Here is a 23,734-nt window from a genome sequence, read left to right as displayed (position 1 = left end):
AAGTTCAATCATTCCTTGGTGTATGCTGAGAAAATGCTTTTCCGTGGCATAATGAATCAAAGTCCTGAAAAACCTATGGGATTCTCTCCCTGAAACACACAGAGGCGAAGTTTCTCCCTCCCCCACTCTCTTACCCACTCTGTCAGTTCTGCTGCCAACTCCTGCATAATATAGTCAAATTATGTGTTAGAAACTCAACCCTGGTTTCCTGGGTGATGGTACAATGCCACTACTTAGTATTCCTAGTCACATAGCTACAATTCCATCACGCTCTTAATCTATATATATCTTCATGTTCGAGAAGCAGACTTTTTGAACCAGGCATGTATTAAGAGTTTAAATGTACAGAGTGAGAAAACATAGGACCTTCTTGAGCTCAACCATGATGCAGGACATTTTTTTACCAAGATTTTGAGAAACCACCATATGGACTAACGCGTTTTGGATTCGGGGATTTCTATAGTATATCTTTTCCAGTTTGCTTCTGCAAGCAGAATATTTTATGTTCTCTCGTAGACTATTGGATGCCTAAACTTTGAATTTGTACCTTTTTAAAAAGCCTGGGTTTTCAAAACAAGAGATGAGTTTTTCTCTGTTGCACAGAGTTGCACAACCAAGATGTACCCTTAAATTTTGATAACAGGATTGAGGTTCTTTATTTCTGAAGTGGCTTCCAATGATCTACACAAAAATGTCATGAATTGCAGCATTTCTTCTTCAAAATGGCGAGGTTTGTGTGATTTAGACCGGGGAATTCTAGCTCTTTTTAATTAAAATTATCTTTAATAAGTATTTAACTATGTGCTTATAGAGATAAGAGATTTAAAGTGATGGTAAATTTGAAATTAAGGGTTTTTTGGTGATGTAAATTTTCTGTATTGGTTTGTTTTTCTTTCTTTCTTTCTTTTTTTTTTTTGGACCATAATACCAAAGCCCTGTGTTCCTTAAATTTTAAATCTGCCGTGTTTTAAATGTGTTACCTTGGTCCAATTATTTTTCTGATCCCTTGTTCCCACATTAGGAAAAAAAAAAAGGAAATAATCTCACAGACTGTTATGGGGATGAAATTCTGTATGAAAAAGTATAAAGCCCTTCAGAAATATGTATTACTTCTATATTCTTAATGATTACAGATGATTTGGGAACCGAAGTGTTACCCTCTTATTCTTTTCTCTCCTCCTGAGCAGCTTTGCAGTGATTTCTTGGATTTTTTGTATCATGCAAACCTCTTTTCTCACATATCAGATTGAACTGCCTTGGAAAATTGTGGTATTTACTTATATGTGTACACTGTGTACATTCAAATGTTAGTCTGGAGAATACAAAGAAGCCATATATTTATATTCAGCTGAGGATACTGAGCTCTTTTTTGTGTATGTGTCTCTTTTTTTCCCCTGTAGATCTTAAAAATCGTCAGCAGAACTGTGCTGAGCAACAGGCATCCTAAGAGGGGATATCTTTCACCTCTATAATGAAGAAAAGCAGGAGTGTCATGGCAGTGACGGCGGATGATGTAAGTTCCAAAAATCAGAGTTGCTCAATTCTACCCACTTTCTGTCTACTCCATGAAGAAGGTGCTTCATAATTTTATCCAAAGGATGGGCAGGGCTGTTGAACACCACCACTTTGTCACTAGTTGTTTTGGCGACCCAGGCATTGCCAGCACCTGGACCCATATTTCTGCACGGTAGACTGCAGGAACACTGTCCTCTCTGCCCTTGGAGATGGGCTCAGGTTGAAGTTTATGGTTTCATTCACAAAACCCCCAATCTTTCTCTGATGGATGCTCACATTCTAGCTCTTAGAAACTTCTCTTTCTACACTGCCTGCCTTATCAGTTCCCTGGTGACTTTCTTCCCTGTCTTCACCCAGGGACAGCTAATCCTTGAGAGTTACCTCGTATGGTGGGATCTTTAACTGCTCATAAGACGCTTGTGATGTACACATCCTGTAGGTATTGGCTACTGAAGGGTGATCCTCAGGGCACCAGCATTAGCATCGCCTCGGTATTTATTAGAAATGCAGAATCTTGGGCTACATCTTAGTCCTACAAATCAGACTGCATTATAACAAGATCCCAGGGTGGCTAGATATATGCATTCTTTTAGAAACTCCATGCTAGGTCATTTGAAGAAATCTGTAAACTCACCATCTCAGAACTTTGCCTCTTGCACAGCTGAGATTAATTATCTCCTTTGCTTTCAGTTGACCAGTCCCCCATTAGTGTGTCTTTAATTGTCCAGTTTTTACTCAGTTTTTGTTTGTAATTGAACTAAAAATCCTATGCCACCAATCTGATGTGCAGAAGGGAGGGAGGGAGAGAGGAAAAAGAAGTAATTTTCCTTGCTTTCTGTGATAACTCATCTTGTTGTTAAGCTCCTGGTTCCGTAGATGGGGAGAAGCTGGGAGGAACTTGAACTTGCCAATTAATGTAAAATTCTGCCTTTTGGGTAAATGCTCTGTCTTTCAGGATTTCTCCCAGTTCTTACTCCTTCCCTTTCGTCACAATGCGTTGGTCAAAAGGACGTAACATTAACTAACATTATAGTAATAGATGTGTGGTATTGTCCTTATCTTGTTTGTCCCCTTTCCACTAGCATCTACTGTTGTTCAGTGGAGGAACAGCTCATTTCCCCAGGTCTTCGGTTGTCTAGTCTCTGTCCTTGTTCTAGTGCTGCTTCGGCATGTCACAGTACAGGTGGTGACGGCTGTCACTGTGAGCAGTGCACCTTCTTACTGTGCTGTGAGCTTGACCTTCTCTCCCACTGCCTGGACTCTTCACCTGACCTCTCAGTGGGGGATTCTGGTTGCTTAAAAGCTTTGCTTTCTGTCTAGTCCTTACCTTTGGTTTGCTCACTGCAAGGATTTCTGGTCCCTTTGCCTCATGCTGAAACAGATCTCTTAGCAGGAAAGCTGAGGCTAAATCTCAGGTTCTTTCTGTGTCCCTGTAGGTGCTTGTGGGAACTCCTTGGAGCCACAAGTCCAGAGAGAGACTTAGCTATGCTGTGAGGCTCTTGACCTCCAAAACACGTCCCTTTGCCATTGCCATTTCTACTCTTGATTAGTTTTCTAGTCTCATCACCTGTGACATTTCCTTTCTTTATTTTCCCCTTCTCTACTCCCTGACCACAAGGAAACTTCCCTTAACTCACACTCTGAGTTCTCAGGACCCATGGTAAAAAGCAATGTTCATATTTTCATGCTCTGCTCTGGACATCTAAAGGGAAACTTCTGTAATTTAGAAATCATTTTTCTTTAAAAAAAGAAAAAAAAAAGCTTGGGATTATCTCTTAATACTATCTATATAGTATGTGCCACAAGATTCTATTTTTTTTTTTTTGGAAGAATAAGCAATGCATTCTGTCTATAAAAGATGGACACTGATTCTTTCTTTTTCATTGGATCCTTACCATAATAATCCCAATCTTCCCATAAGGCAATTTGTTGTCACAATCAAGGAACAAGAGATAGGGATTGTTGCATATAAGAAAGAATGTGAAAAAAAGAAAACCACATTCGAAGACTATTAAAACTACCAGAGTGGATAATTGTTACCTAGATTTGTCCAACCTGGTAGCCACTAGGCTCATGTGACTCTTAAGCACCCGTCTGAATGGAGATGTGCTGTAAGTGTAAAAATAGATCTTGGATTGTGAATATATAGTAGTACAAAGAGAAAAGAATGTAAAGTATATTATTAAAAATTTTTGATATAGATTCCATTTTGAAATGACAATATTTTGGATATGCTAGTGTAAGTAAAATATACTATTAAAAGTAATTTTACCTGTCTATACCTTTAAATATTGTAACATGTCAACTATACTCATATTTTTTAAAAGTGATTTCACCTGATCCTTCTTTACTTTTTTAATGTGGCTACGAGAAAATTTGAAATTTCATTTAGTACCTTTGGCTCCCATTTGTGGCTTGCACTTTATTTCTAGTGGAGAGTGATGACTCGGAACTTTCCCCAGTGCACCTTGACTCATCGAGTGCAGTGTGGAAGCTTATACTTACTGTTAGACACACTATCTCCTCCCTCACAACAAGAACAACTTAGCAGATATTACAGTTTATATACCACACTCTTGAAGTAAGTTTTCACCCTTAAGTCAGGAGGGTTTTATCATATTTCCATTTATTTTAATTCAGCACACATTTATTTAGTGATTTCAAATATTCACTTGATAATAATTTAGCACCTGTTATCTTCCAAACACTGGTTAGGTTCTAGAGATTCAATGGGTAGTGTCCGTGTCCCTTTGAAGCTTATATTCCAGAGAGGAGGGGCGAAAACACATAGCTAGATTATAAAATGACCAAGTATGATAAGGTCTGTACAGAAAAATGAAGTTGGTCAGCAGGTAAAGAATGGTTGGATAGTGAGAATAGAGTGTTTAGGGAGGGATAATGTGAGGAGATGGCATACAGACTGAGAGGACATATGCGTAGTGAGGGAGTGAGCCCTCTGAAGAGGGAAGAGCCTGCCTTCCTTCCCTCCTTCCATTTTTCCTTCTTTCCTTCCTTCCTTCCTTCCTTCTTCCTTCTTTCCTTCCTTCCTTCTTTCTTTTAGAGAAAAACATTTCTGGCAAAGGGAACGACATATGCAAAGGCTTCTACCACATGTAAGACACTATGTTTAGCTTTGTCAGAATAAGCAAATGACTAACTGTGACCACTGTGTTTGCATACAGTTATTTGCAGTTCACAAATACCTTTAATAGGAGATTTAATGTGATAAATGACATAGGAACAGTATGCATTAAGTACTTTGCCTTTGGGAACTAAGTCCCAGAAGTGAGGGGCAAATTCAGCGCAATTCAGGTACTTACACAAGCAATTAATTATGACTGTGTAGGGATTACAGAATAACTTAAAGAGGTGGGACTTGATGGGTTGGGGAGGAATTGAAAAGGAGAAAATGGCTATAGAGAGTAGGAACGAAGGACTAGGAAATATGTGTGTGGGTGACATACACACACAGAAAGAGAGAGGGGCTGATTTTATATATAAAATACATTATTTACCTCTGGGCAACTACTCATAACTGATGGTGATTGCCTGTGATAAAACTGAGTTTTTCAAAGACAAGTTACTTTTGTTATTGTCTTATCGAACATCGTGACATTTAGTCTTTATAGAGTCCCTGAGTGTCACTTGATGCTTTCCATAATTTCCATCTCCAGTTTTATAAGGTTTGAAAAGCCTGTGGTCCAGATTGAATTGTACCCAATAGACACACTAGAAGTCCTTGGAAATACCCAATCCCATTTCCTCATCAGGAGTTTAATCAGAATTCAAGAGTTGGAGCAAACTTCAAAAATGACTGGGAGAGACTTAACAAAGGCAAAATAAAGCAACAGCAACAAATCTGAAACTACTTAGGCACTGATATACCTCAGCTGTGCATTTCAGTGGTCCTAACTGAGTCAGTTTTGATATGGGGCTAGGACTGAGTCCCTCTGGTATCCCCTGACCTTCCTCCCTTCAGACTCTTCCCACTTAGATGCAGGGTTTCACATTAGCTTCTCCTTTGTGATAACCTTCTGGAATTATATTGGCAAACATATCAATTTTTAAACAAACAGCTTTCCAGGAGCATGAGGATAATCCCAAACTGGGTTGTATCTCTCGGGATTATAGAGATATAGGGTAAATTTGGGGTGGTAGGATACATTTTAAAATTTGTGATTTCTAGAAGTAGCATTCAAATTAATGTTCCTTTTCTCCAGATCTTTGATCTGGTGAGTGGTATAGTCAGCCAGGATCATGCTAGTTAAAATAGGAATATAAGTCTAAGTTCTCAAATTCAGTAATTGAGAACTGAGTGAATTAGGTTGTTCCCTTGAGAATGTTAGCAGTTTTGGGGGGATAGCTGTATAGATTACGAGTATGACTGAGAGAGCCTGAGGTAATTATGAATAACTCTACATGGGTTAATGAGTGTTTGTAAAACAATATTAATGTTCCCAGTGTTTAACTTAATTTCTAAAAAGCCACTCCATTATGTTCTTCTGTGGCAATGCACTTTCATGGGGTCTTTTAAAATGAATTCTTTCAATTCAAAGAATGACTTCAAATTTGTTAATTCAAGCCTCTTGGCAAGTCAGTGTGGGAGATATTTTGTGGTAGGTGTGACTTTGTTACTTTTCAAATAGCAAATACCAAATAAGCACCCATTTAGTTCATCTACTACAGTTAAACCTTGTTGATAATACTTCTTTTTTCTAAAAGAGAAAAATATCCAAAAACTTTATTAAGGAGACTATAGTGGTTAGTGGTTTTACTAAATGATATCCTTATTTCCGTTCTCTGGTATCAAGTCTCTTGCATAGCAGGTGAACTTTATACTTATGATTTGCTTTCCAGATAATCAGTACTTTCTTTACATGAATATTTGGAAGTAGTCTGACTTATAATCATGAGTTCTGGCTTTTAGTCTGTTTTTGAATCTCTCCTGGAAGACTTTGTATATTCTGTTTCATTAACCTGTCTTTACGTCTCTTTTCTCAAAAGACTTACATATACCAAACTTTCCCCTCAGCTTCTTATTTGTAAAACACACACACACACAAGCGTGCATGCACTAAGTGCTAGGCCTACAGTGCATTTAAAATAATAACCAGTTAGTAAATAGTGAAACACTGGAGACATTCCAGAGTGTTTTAACCTAACTCTGGAAAATTACAGATTGTTTTGTCTTTTTGTTATTGAATTGTCATCCTACTAAATTTCAGATGAATGGTATTCTTGTCAAGCCCAAGATAATGTGATGATATCCCATTTCAGGTAGGAAGAGTGGGGCCCCTGAAAATTGTCAGGCCTATTCATGCCCATATTTCCTTCATCAAAATGTGGTCTTGTGTGAATCAGATAAGCAGAAATCACTAGAATATAGGTTTCTGTGTGAATAGATACTGGGCTTCCTTTTGCTGTTTTACCCTTAAGTAGCACAGTGTAAAACTATCATAGATTTGTTGCACAGAGCCAGCTGGAGCCTGAAACCTAAGGTGATTGTTCTTCTATCAACTAGGGTAGGGATGGGTGGAGTGGGAGACAGAGAACTTTTGTTTGTTTAAACCTTCGGAGGTCTAGTCCCAGGTTCTCCTAAGTCTTTTCTGAGACTAGCAGGAAGGACCAGTCTTTTTAGGGCCACAGAATGAATTTCAGGTGAGACTCAGTGGCCTGGGGATAGGACTTCCATTATTCTGGGTTAGATAAGAGTAGAGAGTGACAGTTACATCTTTTGAACTCCACGTTGCTCTCCATGGGTATTTGCTGTGCTATGACATTTTCTATCTTTGAACTTACAGGAATGGTACCCAGGCCATGGCTCATTTGGGCCTCTCACTCCCAGCAGTACCAAGAACCACAGTCACTAAGAGATTTAGGAGAAATGAATAACTCTTACCAGTGGTTATACTACAATGTCTTTATCTTCTCACAAGTATTTTGTTCTTGTCAGCATTAGGGATGTACTGAACACATGTAGCTCGGTTCAGGGCTGGATAAAGTGTGCTCTTCTTTTTCTGAACTCTTAATTTTACCAAAAAAATTTTACCAAAAAAAAAAAAAAAAAGGAAAGAAAGAAGGGAAGAAAAAGAAACTTCAACTCTGAGAAGATCTTTTATGGAAACAGGGATAGTCAATTATCCATTATTATCAACATCTTTCTGTTCTAAGATAAAAAATATTTTTACTTTAAAACATTAAGCAAGAAAGTATATGCCTTAGCTAATATAGTTTTTCCCCATGTTTCAGAATGATAACATTGATTTCCCAAATATATGTTCAATTATAAGCTTTCATTTTAGCAAGTTAAAAAAAAAAAAAGAGAAAGAAGGGGAAAAAAAGAAAGAAAGACAAGTTGAAAAAGGAGAAAGAAGCTAAAAAGCCCCCTAACCCACATGCTGTAACTGGTAACCTGTAATGGGGACCCTGAAAATCACCAAGAATTCTGAAAACTCAGAATTAGACACCCCGCCCACTTCTTGTCTTTTCTCAAGGTTTTGACGTCAATATTAGATTCTGATTGTAAGATCATGAATCTGGACTTTATGATGGATGACTTGATTATTTGGATTCTTATTTCACATCATCTGAAACACTTGAATCTCATTCTCTTTTTCTTCTTCTTTTTTTTCCCCCCTGTGTTTCCTCCAGAATGTTAAAGATTATTTGGAATGTAGCTTGAGTAAATCCTACAGTTCTTCGAGTAACACACTTGGGATTGACCTCTGGAGAGGGAGAAGGTGTTGCTCAGGAAACTTACAGTTACCACCACTGTCCCAAAGACAGAGTGAGAGAGCAAGGACGCCCGAGGGAGATGGCATTTCCAGACCGACCACACTGCCTTTGACGACACTTCCGAGCATCGCTATTACAACTGTAAGCCAGGAGTGGTGAGTAGTTTTATAATTAAGTGTCAATTCTAAGTTTTACTTTCTGATTATTCCAACATAATTTCCTGTTACTAAAATGTTTGTTATTTGTGGACTAACTAAGGCTATTAACATTTTGAGAATTTGTTTTCCTTTGGGTACAGTGGAGATATATTCAGCCTGGTTAAGATTGGGAAGGAGCCTAATGTGGGGGGAATGAGATACATTTTTATTAAGGTCAAGGGAAAACAAAACTACTGCCTATGATCTTTTTTTTTTTTTTAAGTAACTATTCAGTGTGCATCAATATGTTTGCATTTAGAAAAGCACAATCTTAGGAGAGTACCTAAAGGAATTATATGTGTATATATGACAGGAGATATTCTTACTGCTTTGCTCCACATATAATTATTCCTAGCTTCTTCTTATTACAATACCACTTTACTAATCTCAGTTTGTGATTATGTATGAAATAAAACACTTTATTATAAATCAAAAGAGGAATGAAAATTATACTGTGAGAGATGCTTGGACTGTTTTTGCCGAGTCTATACTTATAAAAAGAGGCTATTTTAATCTAGGGTTGAGAAGTTAATCAAGTACATACAATCTCATAACTGTAGTTAAAATTGCACTGTGATGCTACTTCAAATGTGTGTTTTATTGTATATTTAATAATCAACGATTTTTTTCTCTTTTTTTTCTCTACGTAATTTTCAAATATTTTCCACAAATGGCCTGCTTACATAACATAGAGTTTTATCATTAAAATGAAAAATATTTTCTCTGTATTTTATATAATTTTAAATTGTAAAAATGCGGTGCCTTTTTTCTTTAAATCATTTATTAAGGAGAAGGACTAAATGTATTCACTTATTAAAATCTGATTTTTATGGTGTGCCATATATCCTTGCTACCTGCTGAGCTCTGCAGTGCTGATGAGTAGCCCAATATATACCCACTGAATAATGCAGGGCATTTTTTAGTTGGTGGTTATCAAATACACTCAGCATTAGATCACTGAGACTCTAGCTATTCTAGTTATTGGCATGAAATGGTTCATCAGACAGTCTGGATGTGATAGAGAAGTGTGGTAACACATTGTAGGGAGAATGGGTTAAAAACTCGAGAAGCCCTGACTTCTTCTCTTGAGCTGAATTAACATTAGAATAGTCATAGCCAATCACTGGGAACTAAAATGGGCATATCACTCCCAGATCGCTTACTCAATTGCATAGCTTCTGTAATTAGTCTTGGTTATGCTTCTGCAGAATTGCAGATTTGGAGTTGTAAAGAATTCCACAGATTTATTTTTCAGCAAGTTGGCACTGGTACAGTTGTACCAGTTGTTACAATATTGAAATGCTTTCATACCAGTTGGTGAATGTATGCTTTCCTGAGTTCTCTGATTGCCCCTTGTACCATCCCAGACTCTTTCCCAGAAGTAAATTGCTCACCATCCAGCAACTAAAGAAGCGATGCCTGGTATGGGGTTGAGGGGGAAGGTTCTGGTTTTGGCAGGTGTTGACAATATACTCTTTAGAATAACAATCTGGATAAAATGTACCTTGCAAATTTTGAGGTTATTTAACTCAAGGACACCTTGAGAGCTGTGGCAATTGTCCTTCCTATAGAAGTATCAGATCCCGACTGACATTTGGGACATGCTTGTCTCTCTCTCTCAGCTGGGGGTATTAATCTGTGCAGAGACAGTAATGACACTCAGCTCATAGGCTATTGTGAAGGTTAAATATGGTAATTTCTATAAGGTACCTACATTAGTAAAAAAGCACATGTCAAGTTATCAACAAATAGTTTCTCTTCTCTTGAACGTTATCCGGTAAAGCCTTTAGAAAACTAGAAACCATGTCTCAAGTATCAGTGGCCTCATGCTGGGTGTCCATAGTTCAGATTGAAATGGAGGGTTTAGCCATTATCCAGAGAGTTTATATTGTGCCATTGGTAATACTACACGTTAGTAATTCATTCATAACAAGTTTTTCATTTCTTTTTTTTTTTTTTAAGATTTTATTTATTTATTTGACAGATCACAAGTAGGCAGAGAGACAGGCAGAGAGAGAGGAGAAAGCAGGCTCCCTGCGGAGTAGAGAGCCCGATGCGGGGCTCGATCCCAGGACCCTGGGATCATGACCTGAGCTGAAGGCAGAGGCTTTAACCCACTGAGCCACCCAGGTGCCCCAAGTTTTTCATTTCAATTACCTGGATTCTTCTTAATATATGAAAGAGTATCAGTCATTGATTCTACATTTATTTTTAAATATAGGTAACTAAAAGCATTTCTATATATTCCTTAAAAATGCTGTCGCTGGAGTATTGATAGCTATAGACTGATAGAACTGCTGGCTGAGGAATCTGATTGAAAGACATTTGTTTAGAAGTGGGGAAGCAGAGCTCCAACTGTCGTTATTGCCATCAACTTGATGCAAGAAAACAGGTGTAAAAGATACAGCCTATGACCATATGTGAGAAAGAATTATACTAACCACTTAGAGTACTGAGAATATGGAATCAACCTCCATGTCTAACCCAGGGTGGTGAGCAAACTTTCTGTGAAAGGCCAAAGAGTAAATATGTTCAGCTTTGTGGGCTTTGCAGTCTCTGTCCTGAATATTCAGCCCTATTGTGGTAGTGTGAAAGTCGCTGTAGATAATGCATAATAAATAAATGTAGCTGTGTCCCAGTAACACTTTATTTACACATATAGGTAGTGGGCTAGATTTGGGGGGCCAGTCAGTTTGGCGACTCCTGATCTAGACTGAAAAATATCTCTGGGACATGACTCCTGCTCTGATAATTGCTTTGACAGTGACAACTGGGTCAAACTGATCTTGAGTTCCTGGTTGGTGTGGTAAATGAGCCATAGGTATAGGGCTGTGTGCTAGAGATGAGATTTTTAAAGCTAGGGAAGGACTTTGAGTGAGTGCAATTGAAAGGTGGTGCCCAGTGTATAGAAGGTTAAATAGAAAACCACTACTATATACTTAGCCCTTGTTTGGGGAGAGTATGTTAATGACAAGAGCTGGCCATCATTGCATGGAATATAAGAGTGGTTTAAATTACCCCAGAGAAAGAATGAGTTAGAAAGGACCTGTGTCTAGCTGGGTAGACATCCTTCCTTTTACTTATTGGGTAAGTTTCATTCTTCCACAGAAACCCAAATGGATAAAGAGTGGAGAGATAGTACCTACTTTTCAGAATTGTGAAGACAATTAAAGATAATGTGTGCAATGCATAGAACGTAGTAACCAGTGCTTGGTAATTATTTTGATGTTGTTGCCATTATTATTGTTGATGTTACTGTTATATATAGACCAAACCGACAGAATCATTCATTTTCTACTGTTAGGAATTCTGGGGGAACTTCGCCACCTGAGTTATTGGAAACAAATTGGAAATAGGATGAAAAAAGAAGTCAGATATGAAAACAAGGTGTTATGTTAATTACTGATAAGGTTGATGTCGGAATATATAATCTATGTGTGTGGGCAAGTGTTCTTCTGAACACCAGAATTACACGGACTTACCACCCAGTAACCGGAGATGCTGGACCTTAACAGCCTCACGTTCAGAGGGAGAGCCTCACCCTGAATTATGTGTAGGAAGGAAGAGCTGTAGAAGTCCTGCTCACCTGAGGAAGTAGAGGGGAAGGACTGAGTTGTGCATGCCCACATTTTCCTTCTGGAAACGCCAACACAGAGTAAAGTATGCCCTCTCCCTGAGGAAGACTGAGCTAGAAGGAAGCTGGGACTGTTAAACTGGTGGCATTCCTAACACTTGGAAGGCACATCAAAGACTGGGAAAAACATACTCTTCTTTACCATTTCCCCAGTTGTTTTCCTCTTCCTCTTAATTCTGGGGTCACATCAGGGATGTGGCTGTTCTTTAGAGGGACAGAACAGGAGAAGATGATCAGGACGGTGTGACTGCCATCTTTGTGAGCTTGTTTCTCCAATATCAATCGCTGCTTGAGTGTGTAAAGATAAATCTGAAACCGAAGTTTCTTGCCCTTGTAAATTAAAGCTCAAGGAAGTTAAGGCCTCAGATTTATTCACCTCACCTTCTTAATTTTCTCATTTTATTGGGTGTTCTTCAGCTTTTTGTAGGGTAATGTCTTCTAACCAGCATCAGCCTAAGTCATGTGCCACTGTAAAGGCTATAGTTTTCCTTGGACCCATATAAGTTGAATTAGTCCAGTGCCATATATCTGGTGTCTTCACGTTTTAAATAGTTAAAGGACTTTATTAATTACCACATTTATCAAAGTGGTGTCACTACAGCCAGATTTAGGAAATAAGACAATATTCAGTCTTGCAAGTCAACAGTTAACTTTATAATTTTAATCTTCCCCCATGGGGATCTTTGAATACTTTGCTTCCTAGCCAGCCCTTCCCTGTTTACAGTTTGTTTTTATATATTTTAATTATCTCTATTTTTTTTAACCCCACAGTACAGCCTTTGATTTAGATTTAGATGTTTAGCAGTATCTCTGTTTCTAGTTCCTTTTTGCATCTCAGACCCCCTGAGATCACTTGCTTTTTTGTTTGAGTCAGTCCTTTGGGATTCATGCTCATTTTTTATTTGCCTGAAAATGTCTTTATTTTGCTTTCATTCTTGAAGGCATCCTTTTTTTTTTTTTTATTGTATGCAGTTACTTTATTTCAACACTTTGTAACCATTTTCCCTTGTCTTTGGCTTTATTGCTATTGTTGGGAAATTGGCTGTAAATCTAATTGCTGTTCATATAAGTAATCTGCCTTTTGTTTGTTTGTTTGTTTCTGATTTTCTTTTTTTAAGATTTTTATTTCTTTATTTACCAGAGAGAGAGATCACAAGTATGCAGAGAGGCAGGCAAAGAGAGAGGGGGAAACAGGCTCCCTGCTGAGCAGAGAGCCCGATGCGGGGCTAGAGCCTGATGCGGGGCTTGATCCCAGGCCCCTGAGATCATGACCTGAGCCGAAGGCAGAGGCTTAACCCACTGAGCCACCCAGGTGCCCCTGTTTCTGGATTTCTGAAGTCCAACTTTGATGTGTCTATGGGTGGGTTTTGTTTTATTTATTTTATATGGGATTTATTGGACTTCTTGAACATGTAAATTAATGTCACTCTCATGATATCTGGAATATACTTTTTCATTATCTTTTCAAATATTTCCTGTGCGAACCTCTGTCTCCTCTGCTTTTGGACTTATGATTAAATCTACTTCGCACCTACTTCTTTATTTTCCATTTTTGGCAATCTCTTCGATTTCTTAAAAAATTATTTTGTTTTTCTGGACTATATTTTTTAATTTGCCCTCCAGGTTGCTAATTCACTTTTCAACTATGTCTAATTTGCTGTTAAGCCTGTTATATTTTTTTCAATTTTGGTTACTATATTTTTTTTATTTTCAGAGTTTGTATTTATATTGATTCACTTTTTTTTAAAGACTTTATTAATTTATTTGACAGAGAGCGAGATCACAAGTAGGCAGAGAGGCAGGCAGAAAGAGGGGGAAGCAGGCTACCTGCTGAGCAGGGAGCCTGATGCAGGGCTTGATCTCAGGACCCTGAGACCATGACACAAACTAAAGGCAGAGGTTTAACCCACTGAGCCACCCAGGCATCCCTTTATTGATTTACTTTTTAAATGTGTTAGATAATTTTATGTAGTTTTCTATTCTGTATATGTATTAGTTATCTATTGCTGCATAATCAATAACCTCCAAAACTTAGTAGATTAAAGTAACAAATATTTATTATCTCACATTTTCTGTGGATCAGGAATCTACTTGTTGCTTAGCTGGGTGCCTCTGATTCAGCCTCTCACAAGGCTGGAATCAAGTTACTGGCCAATGTTGTAATCATTCTGAGGCTTGACTGGGTGGGTGGATCTGCTTCCATGCTTGGTTATTGATAGGTTCAGGTCCTTATTGCCTGTTGACTGGAAATATCAGTTTTTTGCCGTGTGCACCTCTCCATAGGCTTACTTATAACATGATAATTTGCTTCTTCCAGAGCAAGGACTTTGAGAGAGAGTGACAGACCAATAGGAGGTGAGCAAGACAGAAGTCAAAATCTTTTTACAACTTAATCTTGTAAGTGATATCCCATCACTTTTACATATTATATTCATTAGGTCTAGCCCACACACAAGGGGAGGGATTGTACAAGGGCATGAACACAAGGAGGAGCACAAATTGGGGATCAATTTAAAGGCTGCCTACTCCATTGCAGAAATTTTCAAACTTTTAAAAATTTCTTTAAATATAGTAAGAATAATTATTTTGCTCCTTTGCTCATTTAGATATCTGAAGTTTCCATAGGTCTGTTTTCTATTATCTGTGTTTTCTGATGGTTCTTTTTCATACTTAAAACAAAACAAAACAAAACAAAACACCCTCTTTATCAAGCTATACCCTTATCTATCTATCTATATCTATATTTGTATATATATCTATCTGTCTATCTATCTATCTATATAATACTCAACACAACCACATAACTAGCACCCAAATCAAGAAACTGAATTTTACTAGCACTGCAGAAGCCGGCTTCTTTCTAGTCACTAACTTCTCCTTACTTCTAACAACATTGGTTAGTAATGTTTTGTTCTTTATATAAATGACACAGCACAATATATACTCATTTGGGTCTGGTTTCTTTCCCTCAATGTTAGGTTTACAAAATGTGCTTGATTTTTTTCTTTATTGTGTGCTGCTCATTGTCATTGAAACATTATTTGTAGGCAGGTTTAAAGCAGAAAAGGAAGGTGTGCTCAACTATAGAGAAGTTATTTGATTCTACCAGGTCTACAGAGTCACTGGGGCATTTCTAGAGTGATTTGAGTTTGTTGGTTTGTTTGTTTCTTTCAATCATCCATGCTGATGGTCATAACCTATTAAGGACATTCCCCCTTGGCTTTGGTGTTTTTTGTTTTTGTTTTTGTTTTTTCTGTTTTACATTGACTCTGAGCAAATACCTCTGTGAAGTTCCAGTTTAACTGGGGAAGACTCTCCTTTTGGACTCCCCACCATAGGCCTGTCTGAGCTTTGACTGAAGTTCCTCATGATCCTCAAGGCCATCAAACTAATGTTCACATTTGCTCTCTGTGACAAATGTCCTTCAGGCAAAAGCAACATTGGTGTTTATCATGTAGCTCTGGTGAGACACTTCCCTTTAGATTTTGGCTTGCTATTTCCTTACTAACTGGTCACTTTGATGATATTAAGGAGGTAAATAGGTACTTATCTTTCGTTTTAAAGCAAAGGATTAGTTGAAATGATTTAGATCACTATTAGCAGAAAACCTTCATAGCTTCATGCTAGGGATTTCTTAGCCTCCTTCATCCCACATTTGTTTCATCTCTGAGGTTTCCTTCAGTGTAATCTTGAATGGAAGCTTTTTTTCATATTTCTTAAGGCTGTGCTCCAGGGGCTAATGAGGCCCCATTTCTTTGACTTAGGCTCCTGAAGACAGTCTTTCCTCAGGTTATTAGTATTCTTTTTTTTTTTTTTTTAAGATTTTATTTATTTATTTGACACAGAGAGAGAGAGAGATCACAAGTAGGCAGAGAGACAAGCAGAGAGAGAGGAGGAATCAGGCTCCCTGCTGAGCAGTGAGCCCGATGTGGGGCTTGATCCCTGAGATCATGACTCTGAGATCATGACCTGAGCTGAAGGCAGAGGCTTAACCCACTGAGCCACCCAGGCACCCCAGGTATTAGTATTCTTGAGGGAAACACAAGCAATAGGATATCCAAAGAGATATATTATAGGAATTGGTTCATGCAATCATGGAGACCAAAAAGTTCCATAATCTGTCATCTGCAAGTTGGAGAACTAGGAAAGCCAGTAGTGTAATTCAGTCCAAGTCCAAAGGTCTGAGGAAAGGAGAGCTGTTGTTTTAAGTTCTAGTACAAGTCTAAAGGCTCAAGAATGGGGGTGAACTAGTCCTAGTTCCAGTCTAGAGATCTAAGAACAAAGAGCACTGATATCCAAGGGCAGGAGAAAATGCATGTCCCAAGCAAAGAAAAAATTTTCCCTTCCTTCAAATTTTTGTTCTATCAGTCCCTCAAATGATTGGACAGTGCCCACCTGCATTGGTGAGAGTGACCTTCTTTATTGAGTCTACGAATTCAAATGGTAATCATTTCCAGAAACACTTTCACAAACACATCCAGGAATATGTTTTACCAGCTTTCTGAGCATCCCTTAGTCCAGTCAAGTGGACACATAAAATTAGCCATCACACCTTAGTATCTGAATGTTCTTGACTTTGAGTAATAATGTTTCTTATTTTCTATAAGAGACATTAATGCTTCTACTGTTTCATGTCCCTTTCATAAAAGACCATCTGAGTTTGTAATTGTCTAATCTGATTCTTATTTTAGTATCTTCTTTCCTTTAGTGCATATATACTGGGATTACTTTTTAAATTTTCTCTTTGTTAGTTGATCTCTTTGTTATTTGTTATTTACCATAGCCCTGAATCATTGAGTTCTGGATTTGATAAAGGCATCCATTGTAGAAATAGATTTTTATCTATCTGTGTCTTTCAGACTGCTTGATTATACCCAGGAGATTTTTTTTTCCCATCCAGGTCTGGACTATATCACTGTACAATTTGGCTCTTTTATAATATGCGTCATCTTTGCTCTGCTTTTCTTCCAAGTCTAAGTTCCATACTTTTTTTTCTTTTTGGGGAATGAGGGTTATTATCTTTCAGGGCACAGGAAAAATCTGAAGGTCTGTCTGCAATTAATTGTATCACCTGAAAGCCCACCTAGTAATTTTTTTAGTATTTTTCGAATTTATGGTCTTTGGTGAATCTGCATGAATTCAAGATTTCTCTCTACACACTCTTCTTCTTAGTCCTTAATGTAGAATGAATTCAGGAAATTCAGTCTAATGCTGCCTACATAGGCTTGGTATCAGCAGTAGAACCTTACAAGAGCTATGTAAACATGAAGAGCTCACCTGCATTGTGAATATTGCAAAAATATTGAATGCTAGAAAATGGCAGGCAAACACTTTTTTCCCCTTTGGCCAAACCTTTGTCTCCATTTATACCTGTTTACAAAACACTGTTAGAGTCAGGATGAAGTAGGACCAGCCTCTACAAAAGGTTTACATCTTTGCTGAGGGCAGATTGCTAAGCTCTCATGACCAGCATCTGACCAAGGCCTTCACAGTCTTCATGCCTTTGCTTGGACTTCATTTTCTTAAGACTTAACAATTGCAGGGGCACCTGGGTGGCTCAGTGGGTTAAGCCTCTACCTTCGGCTCAGGTCATGATCTCAGGGTCCTGGGATCGAGCCCTGCATTGGGCTCTCTGCTCAGCTGGCAGCCTGGTTCCCCCTCTCTCTGCCTGCCTGCTTGTGATCTTTTACTTTCTCTCTGTCAAATAAATAAATAAAATCTAAAAAAAAATAAAAAAAAAAAAAAGACCTAACAATTGTAGTCCTAACTCTTATGACAAAACAAAACAAAAGAAAACAACACAACAAACTTTCCTCAGGTCTGTCTAGTTGCTATGTCTGAATTCTGTTTGAGATTAGAATATAAAAAGGAATAAGGTAGCTTCTAGTTTCAGCACTGCTATATAAAAAGCTTGGAAGTCATCATTCACATCTTTTTTTTTTTTTAAAGGTTTTATTTATTTATTTGACAGAGAGAGAGCACAGTAGACAGAGAGGCAGGCAGAGAGAGAGAGAGAGAGAGGGAAGCAGGCTCCCTGCCGAGCAGAGAGCCCGATGCGGGACTCGATCCCAGGACCCCGAGATCATGACCTGAGCCGAAGGCAGTGGCTTAACCCACTGAGCCACCCAGGCGCCCCATTCACATCTTTACAATAAGAAAAACTCTGAACAAACTGAGAATCAGCAATTTTTGTTAGACCCAACAGAGAACTGAGGTCACAAAACCAACCACCATTTCAAAATCTAGAGAGATATAGGTAAATCCAGAGAGTCACAGCTGAGATCTGTCCCCGTGGAGCAGAAGCCACTGGAGTCATACACTGGTGGGGAAACTTAAATGATAATTGTAAGGGAATCCTTAAAGCTAGGTGTGGACTGGCAAGAGAATGAGAAACTCATGGAGGTTACACTGTTAGGGGGTTTTACCTCCTATAACCCCAACAATTTCTTATGGTAAAGAGCTAAGATAGGACTCCCTTTGGCTCTGGCACAGGAAGAGGAAAAGTTACCATTGTGAATTACACCTAAAGTGTTTTCCAGAACATCCTACTCTTCAAGGGAAATTACTTTACTGGAGCCATATCCTGCCTAGAAGGAGGACATTTCTCCCACCCCATGTCCTTTAGCCTGTCTATCATATGTATGGGGAAAAGCTAAGAAATACTTATGACATAGGTCCACTGCAAGAGTGATGTTTAATCAAACAATTATGGAGGGCTTCCTCTCTGCAACCGCTTACCACCACACCAACATTCCTTCAAGATAATAAGAGTGGATTACAGCTTAAAAAGCTGCAAGTAACAGGACTTACCTAAGGACCAGTTTTTACAGGAGCTCATAGAAAGTAAGGAAGACCAAAAGAAAGACACTAGAGAAATTGGAAGTCTCTAACATTTATGGCTGCAAAACACATTGAACATAGTCTAAACTCTACTCAGATTAATACAAGGCCTTTACATTAAAGACCTGCATGCTTCAGTTTCTGTTCACTGATATGTCATGTTTGGCTTTTAATGACAACAACAAAATTATAAGATATACTAAAAGCATGAAAAAATAGTTTGAAGGGACAACGTAAGAATCAGAATGAAGCCCAGATATGACACAGATATTAGAATTATCAGAAAGGAGACTTAAAGTGACTTTTGGAGGGGCACCTGGGTAGCTCAGTTGGTTAAGAATCCAACTCTTGATTTTGGCTCAGGTCATGATTTCAGGGTCATGAGATCGAGCCCTGTGTCAGGCTCTGACCTGGGCATGGAACCTGCTTAAGCGTCTCCCTCTCCCTGTGCCCCCCCTGCCAAATAAATAAATAAAGTGACTGTTGGATATAATAAGGTCTCTAATGGAAAAAGTAAACAACAATCAAGAGGTGAGTAGTATAAAGCAGAGAAGTGAAAACTCTAAGACAAAATCAAAAGGAAATGCTAGAAATAATAATCTCTATAACAGAAATGAAGAATTTCTTAAATGAGCTCATTAGTAGACTGGATAAGGCTGAAGAAAGGATCACTGAACTTGAAAATAAAAACTTTGCAAGCTGAAGTGTAAAGAGAAAAACAAAAACAATAAAATACTCCTACCAAAACCATACAAACAACAGAACATCTAAAAATCAGAGAGAATTTTCAAAGGTGTGACATATTGGAATATGAGAAGTGAAGAGCTAAGAGAGGAGAAGTAAATATGTAAGTAATGGCCGAGAATTTTCCAAAATTGATGACAGATACTCAATCATAGATATAAGAAGTTAGAGAAAGTCATTAAAGATAAATACTCAAAAATCTATACCTGGGCATATCATATTCAAACTACAGAAAACCCCAAAGATAAAATCTTGAAAGAAGTCAACAAATAAAAAATGTATATAAAGAAAGATAAGCAAGAAGCAAACTTTGTTAGAAATTATGAAAACAAGAAGAGTGTAAGATTTTGAAAGAAAGCCTCCCCTAACCTAGAATTCTATAACCAGCAAAATTATTCTTCAAAAGTGAAGAAGAAATAAAGGCTTCTTTGTACAAACAAAGCCTAAGGGAATTTATTGTCAATACTCCTGCCCCCAAAGAAATGATAATAGAAGTTTTTGGGGCGCCTGGGTATCTCAGTGGGTTAAGCCTCTGCCTTCGGCTCAGGTCATGATCTCAGGGTCCTGGGATCGAGCCCAGCATCAGGCTCTCTGCTTGCTTCCCCCTCTCTCTCTGCCTGCCTCTTTGCCTGCTTGTGCTCTCTTTCTCTCTCTGTCAAAAAAAAAAAAAAAAAAAAAAAAAGTTCTTTGGTGAGAAGAAAAATTATATATGGCATAAAATTGGATCTCTATAAAGGAAGGAAGAATGTAAGAGAAGAAGTAAATGAGGGTAAAATAACATTTTTAAAAAAGACTTTATTTATTTATTTGACAGACAGAGATCACAAGTAGGCAGAGAAGCAGGCAGAGAGAGAGGAGAAGCAGGATCCCTGCTGAGCAGAGCCCGAGGCGCTCGATCCCAGAACCCTGGGATCATGACCTGAGCCAAAGGCAGAGACTTTAACCCACTGAGCCACCCAGGTGCCCCTAAAATAACATTTTTAAAAAGATTTTATTTATTTATTAGAGAGAGAGAGATTGTGTGAGCACCAGCTGGGGTATGGGCAGAGGGACAGAGAGAAGCAGATTCCTTGCTGAGTGTGGAGCCAGATGCAGGGCCCAATCCCAGGACCCTGAGACCACGACCTGAGCCGAAGTCAGACGCTTAACTGACTGAGCCACCGAAGGGCCCCAACATTAATTTTTCATACTAATCTTAACTATATAAAACCTAACTGTTTGTTTAAAGTAACAGTAGTAAGAATGTGTTGGGGGATGATAGTATATGGATAAGTGAAACAAATAATACCAATGTCATCATGGGCAGGAGGGAGTAATTGGGGCTATTTTGTTTCAAAGTACCTGCCCTGCAGAGCAAGGCTGGTTTAGATTACTTAAAAATGTATATTGACAACTCTAGAGAAACTACTACATCCGAAAAAAAAAAAAGTATAATTATATCAATTATACTGAGAGAGGAGAAACAAGGAATCATATAAAATGATCCATTAGAACCAGAGGGGGCAGAAAAAGGAGAGGATGACAAATAAAAGCAATGAGTAAAAAAAAACCAGCTATAAGTATCAATATCACCCTTTCAGTAAATGATAGAGCAAACTGGCAGAGAAATCATTACAGATTTATTTGATGTGAACGGCACTATCAATCAGCTTGATTTAATTGAAATTTTGTAGAATACTGCATCCAATAACAGAATGCACATTCTTCTCAAACTCATGTTGAATAGTCATCAAGATAGATCTACTCTGAACTATGACACATACCTTAACAAATTTAAAATAAAATTCATACAAAAAATGTTCTCAGACTGTAATAGAATGAAACAAGAAATCAGTAACAGATAGCTGAAAAAAAAACCCCAAATTTGGAGATTAGACAACACAATTCTAAATCTCAGATCAAAGAGAAATCTCAAGAGAAAATTAATGATATTTTGAACTAAGTGAAAATAAAAATATAATTTATCCTATTTTGTGGGATGTAGTAAAAGCAGTGCTTAGAGGCAAATTTATAGTGTTATGTATATATTTGACAAAAACAAAGAGGTGAAATCAGTGAGGCTTCTGTCTCAGGAAACCAGACAGAGAAGGAACAATTTAAGACTAAAGCAAGCAGAAGAAAATTAATAATAAAAATTAGAGCAGAAAGCAATGTAACTGAAAACCAGAAAACAATAGAGGACATAAGAAGGACCAAAAAATGGTTCCTTGAAAAGATCAGTAAATTGATAAACCTTTCTTCAGGCTAACCAAGAAAAATAAGAAAACACACATATGACCACTTTTAGAAATGACAGAGAAATCATTACTGTTGATCCCATAGAAATTGAAAGAATAATAAAGACACACTGTGAACAACTCTATTCCCACATCTCGAAAATTTAGATAAAATGGATTAATTTCTTGAAAGACACAAAGTACCAAAACTCACTGGGGGGAAATAGGTAACATGAATAGGCCTATATTCATTAAAGACATTGATTAGAAAATTCGTAACCTGCTAAAAAAGAGAGCTCTGGGCCTCGATGGTTTCATTGATGAATTTTAACAGACACTGAAGGAAGAAATGATACCAAATCTTTACAATCTATGCCAGAAAACTGAAGTAGATAGAACACATCTTAACTCATTCCATGAGGCCAGTTTTACTCTAATAACTAAACCAAAAACATTACAAGAAAGAAAAATTACAGATTAGTATCTCCCATGAACATAGATACGGAAATCCTCAAAGAAATTAGCAAATAAAATTCAGCAACATATAAAAAGAATTATGTACCAAAGCCAATTATATACCAAAGCCAACTGGGATTTATTCCAACTTTGGGGTAGGATGGTGGGAATTGGTGATGAGTTGAGTATGGATTGGGGGCAAGGAAGAGAGGCTGTGAACACATAGCAGTTTCTAGCTTGTTCAGCTGGGTGAATGCTAATGCCATGAACAAGGACAAAAAAGTGGGGATGGGGAGGATAAGCTATGAATTGAAGGATATGGGTTTAGTTTTGAATGGGGTGAGTTTAAAGTACTCGAGACATGTACTAAGTGGACATTGTCCGGGAACAGTTAAAAATGCGTCTGTACTAGAGTTTGGAGATCATAAATGTACAAGTGGTAATGAAGTGATGGAATGAATGAGATTGCCCAGACCAAGTATGAAGAGATTAATTAACATCAATTCTACCTTCAACTGGGAATATTTAGCCTCAAGACATCATTATCATCATCATCATCATCATCATCATCATCATTATGCTATAGCCCCAAGGAAATAATGAAGGAAGTGAAGGAAGGATGATCCGGGGAGCTGGCAGAAAATGAATAACCAGAGAAATAGGAAGAGAACTAGAATAGAGAATTGTTATCAAAGGCACAGAACTTAGCCATTGGAAAGGTTCGATTATCAAAGACTGAACTTGCACAGAGTATGAGTCAGATGAGTACTGAGCAAAGTCCATTTGATACTTCAACTCAATGGACACAGGCAACACTAATGAGAGCAGTGTTAGTGGAGTTCAAGTCAGAATACAATGGATTTAAGGATGAACTGGGAGGCAAGGGGCAGAGAGGCATAGACAGCAATGCGGTGGTAATGTGGTTCTATTGGGTAGGTACATAGGTTCCTTTGTATATTGGATGTTACGTTGAAAGTGATACTAGGGGACAAATTACAACTTTAAAACACAAGTTAGAACTGAGGAAGAGGGGCGCCTGGGTGGCTCAGTGGGTTAAAGCCGCTGCCTTCAGCTCAGGGCATGATCCCAGCGTCCTGGGATCGAGCCCTGCATCGGGCTCTCTGCTCAGCAGGGAGCCTGCTTCCTCCCTTCTCTCTCTGCCTGCCTCTCTGCCTACTTGTGATCTGTTTGTCAAATAAGTAAATAAAATCTTTAAAAAACAAACAAACAAACAAACAAACAAAAAAATGAACTGAGGAAGAAAGGATAGCAATAAGATATTACTCTCAAGTTTTTCATTACTGAAAGGAAAGAGCAAGAATGAAGGCTGATTGGAGTAGACTTGATGAAGGAGAAGGCTGTAATGTGGAGACTTACCTATGCTGAATGGAAGGAAC

The 23,734-nt window shown here is 38.0% G+C and overlaps 1 protein-coding gene across 1 annotated transcript in view; it reads left to right on the top strand.

The window, feature by feature from the left end:
- Nucleotides 1-1,471: 1,471 nt before the first annotated feature.
- The window catches only part of PDE4B (phosphodiesterase 4B), a gene marked incomplete at its 5' end in the record, with an annotated part of 446,375 nt that continues 424,112 nt past the window's right edge, over nt 1,472-23,734 (top strand). Inside the window, 2 exons of the mRNA XM_080800299.1 lie at nt 1,472-1,513; nt 8,167-8,405. Coding sequence (XP_080656425.1) covers nt 1,472-1,513; nt 8,167-8,405 — 281 coding nt within the window. The remainder of the gene's footprint in view (nt 1,514-8,166; nt 8,406-23,734) is intronic.

Source organism: Martes martes (genome assembly GCF_963455335.1).
Source record: "Martes martes genome assembly, chromosome: 4".
NCBI lineage: Eukaryota > Metazoa > Chordata > Mammalia > Carnivora > Mustelidae > Martes > Martes martes.
The sequence above is the reverse complement of the archived record's forward strand: the minus strand, read 5'-3'. Positions and strand labels throughout refer to the sequence as shown.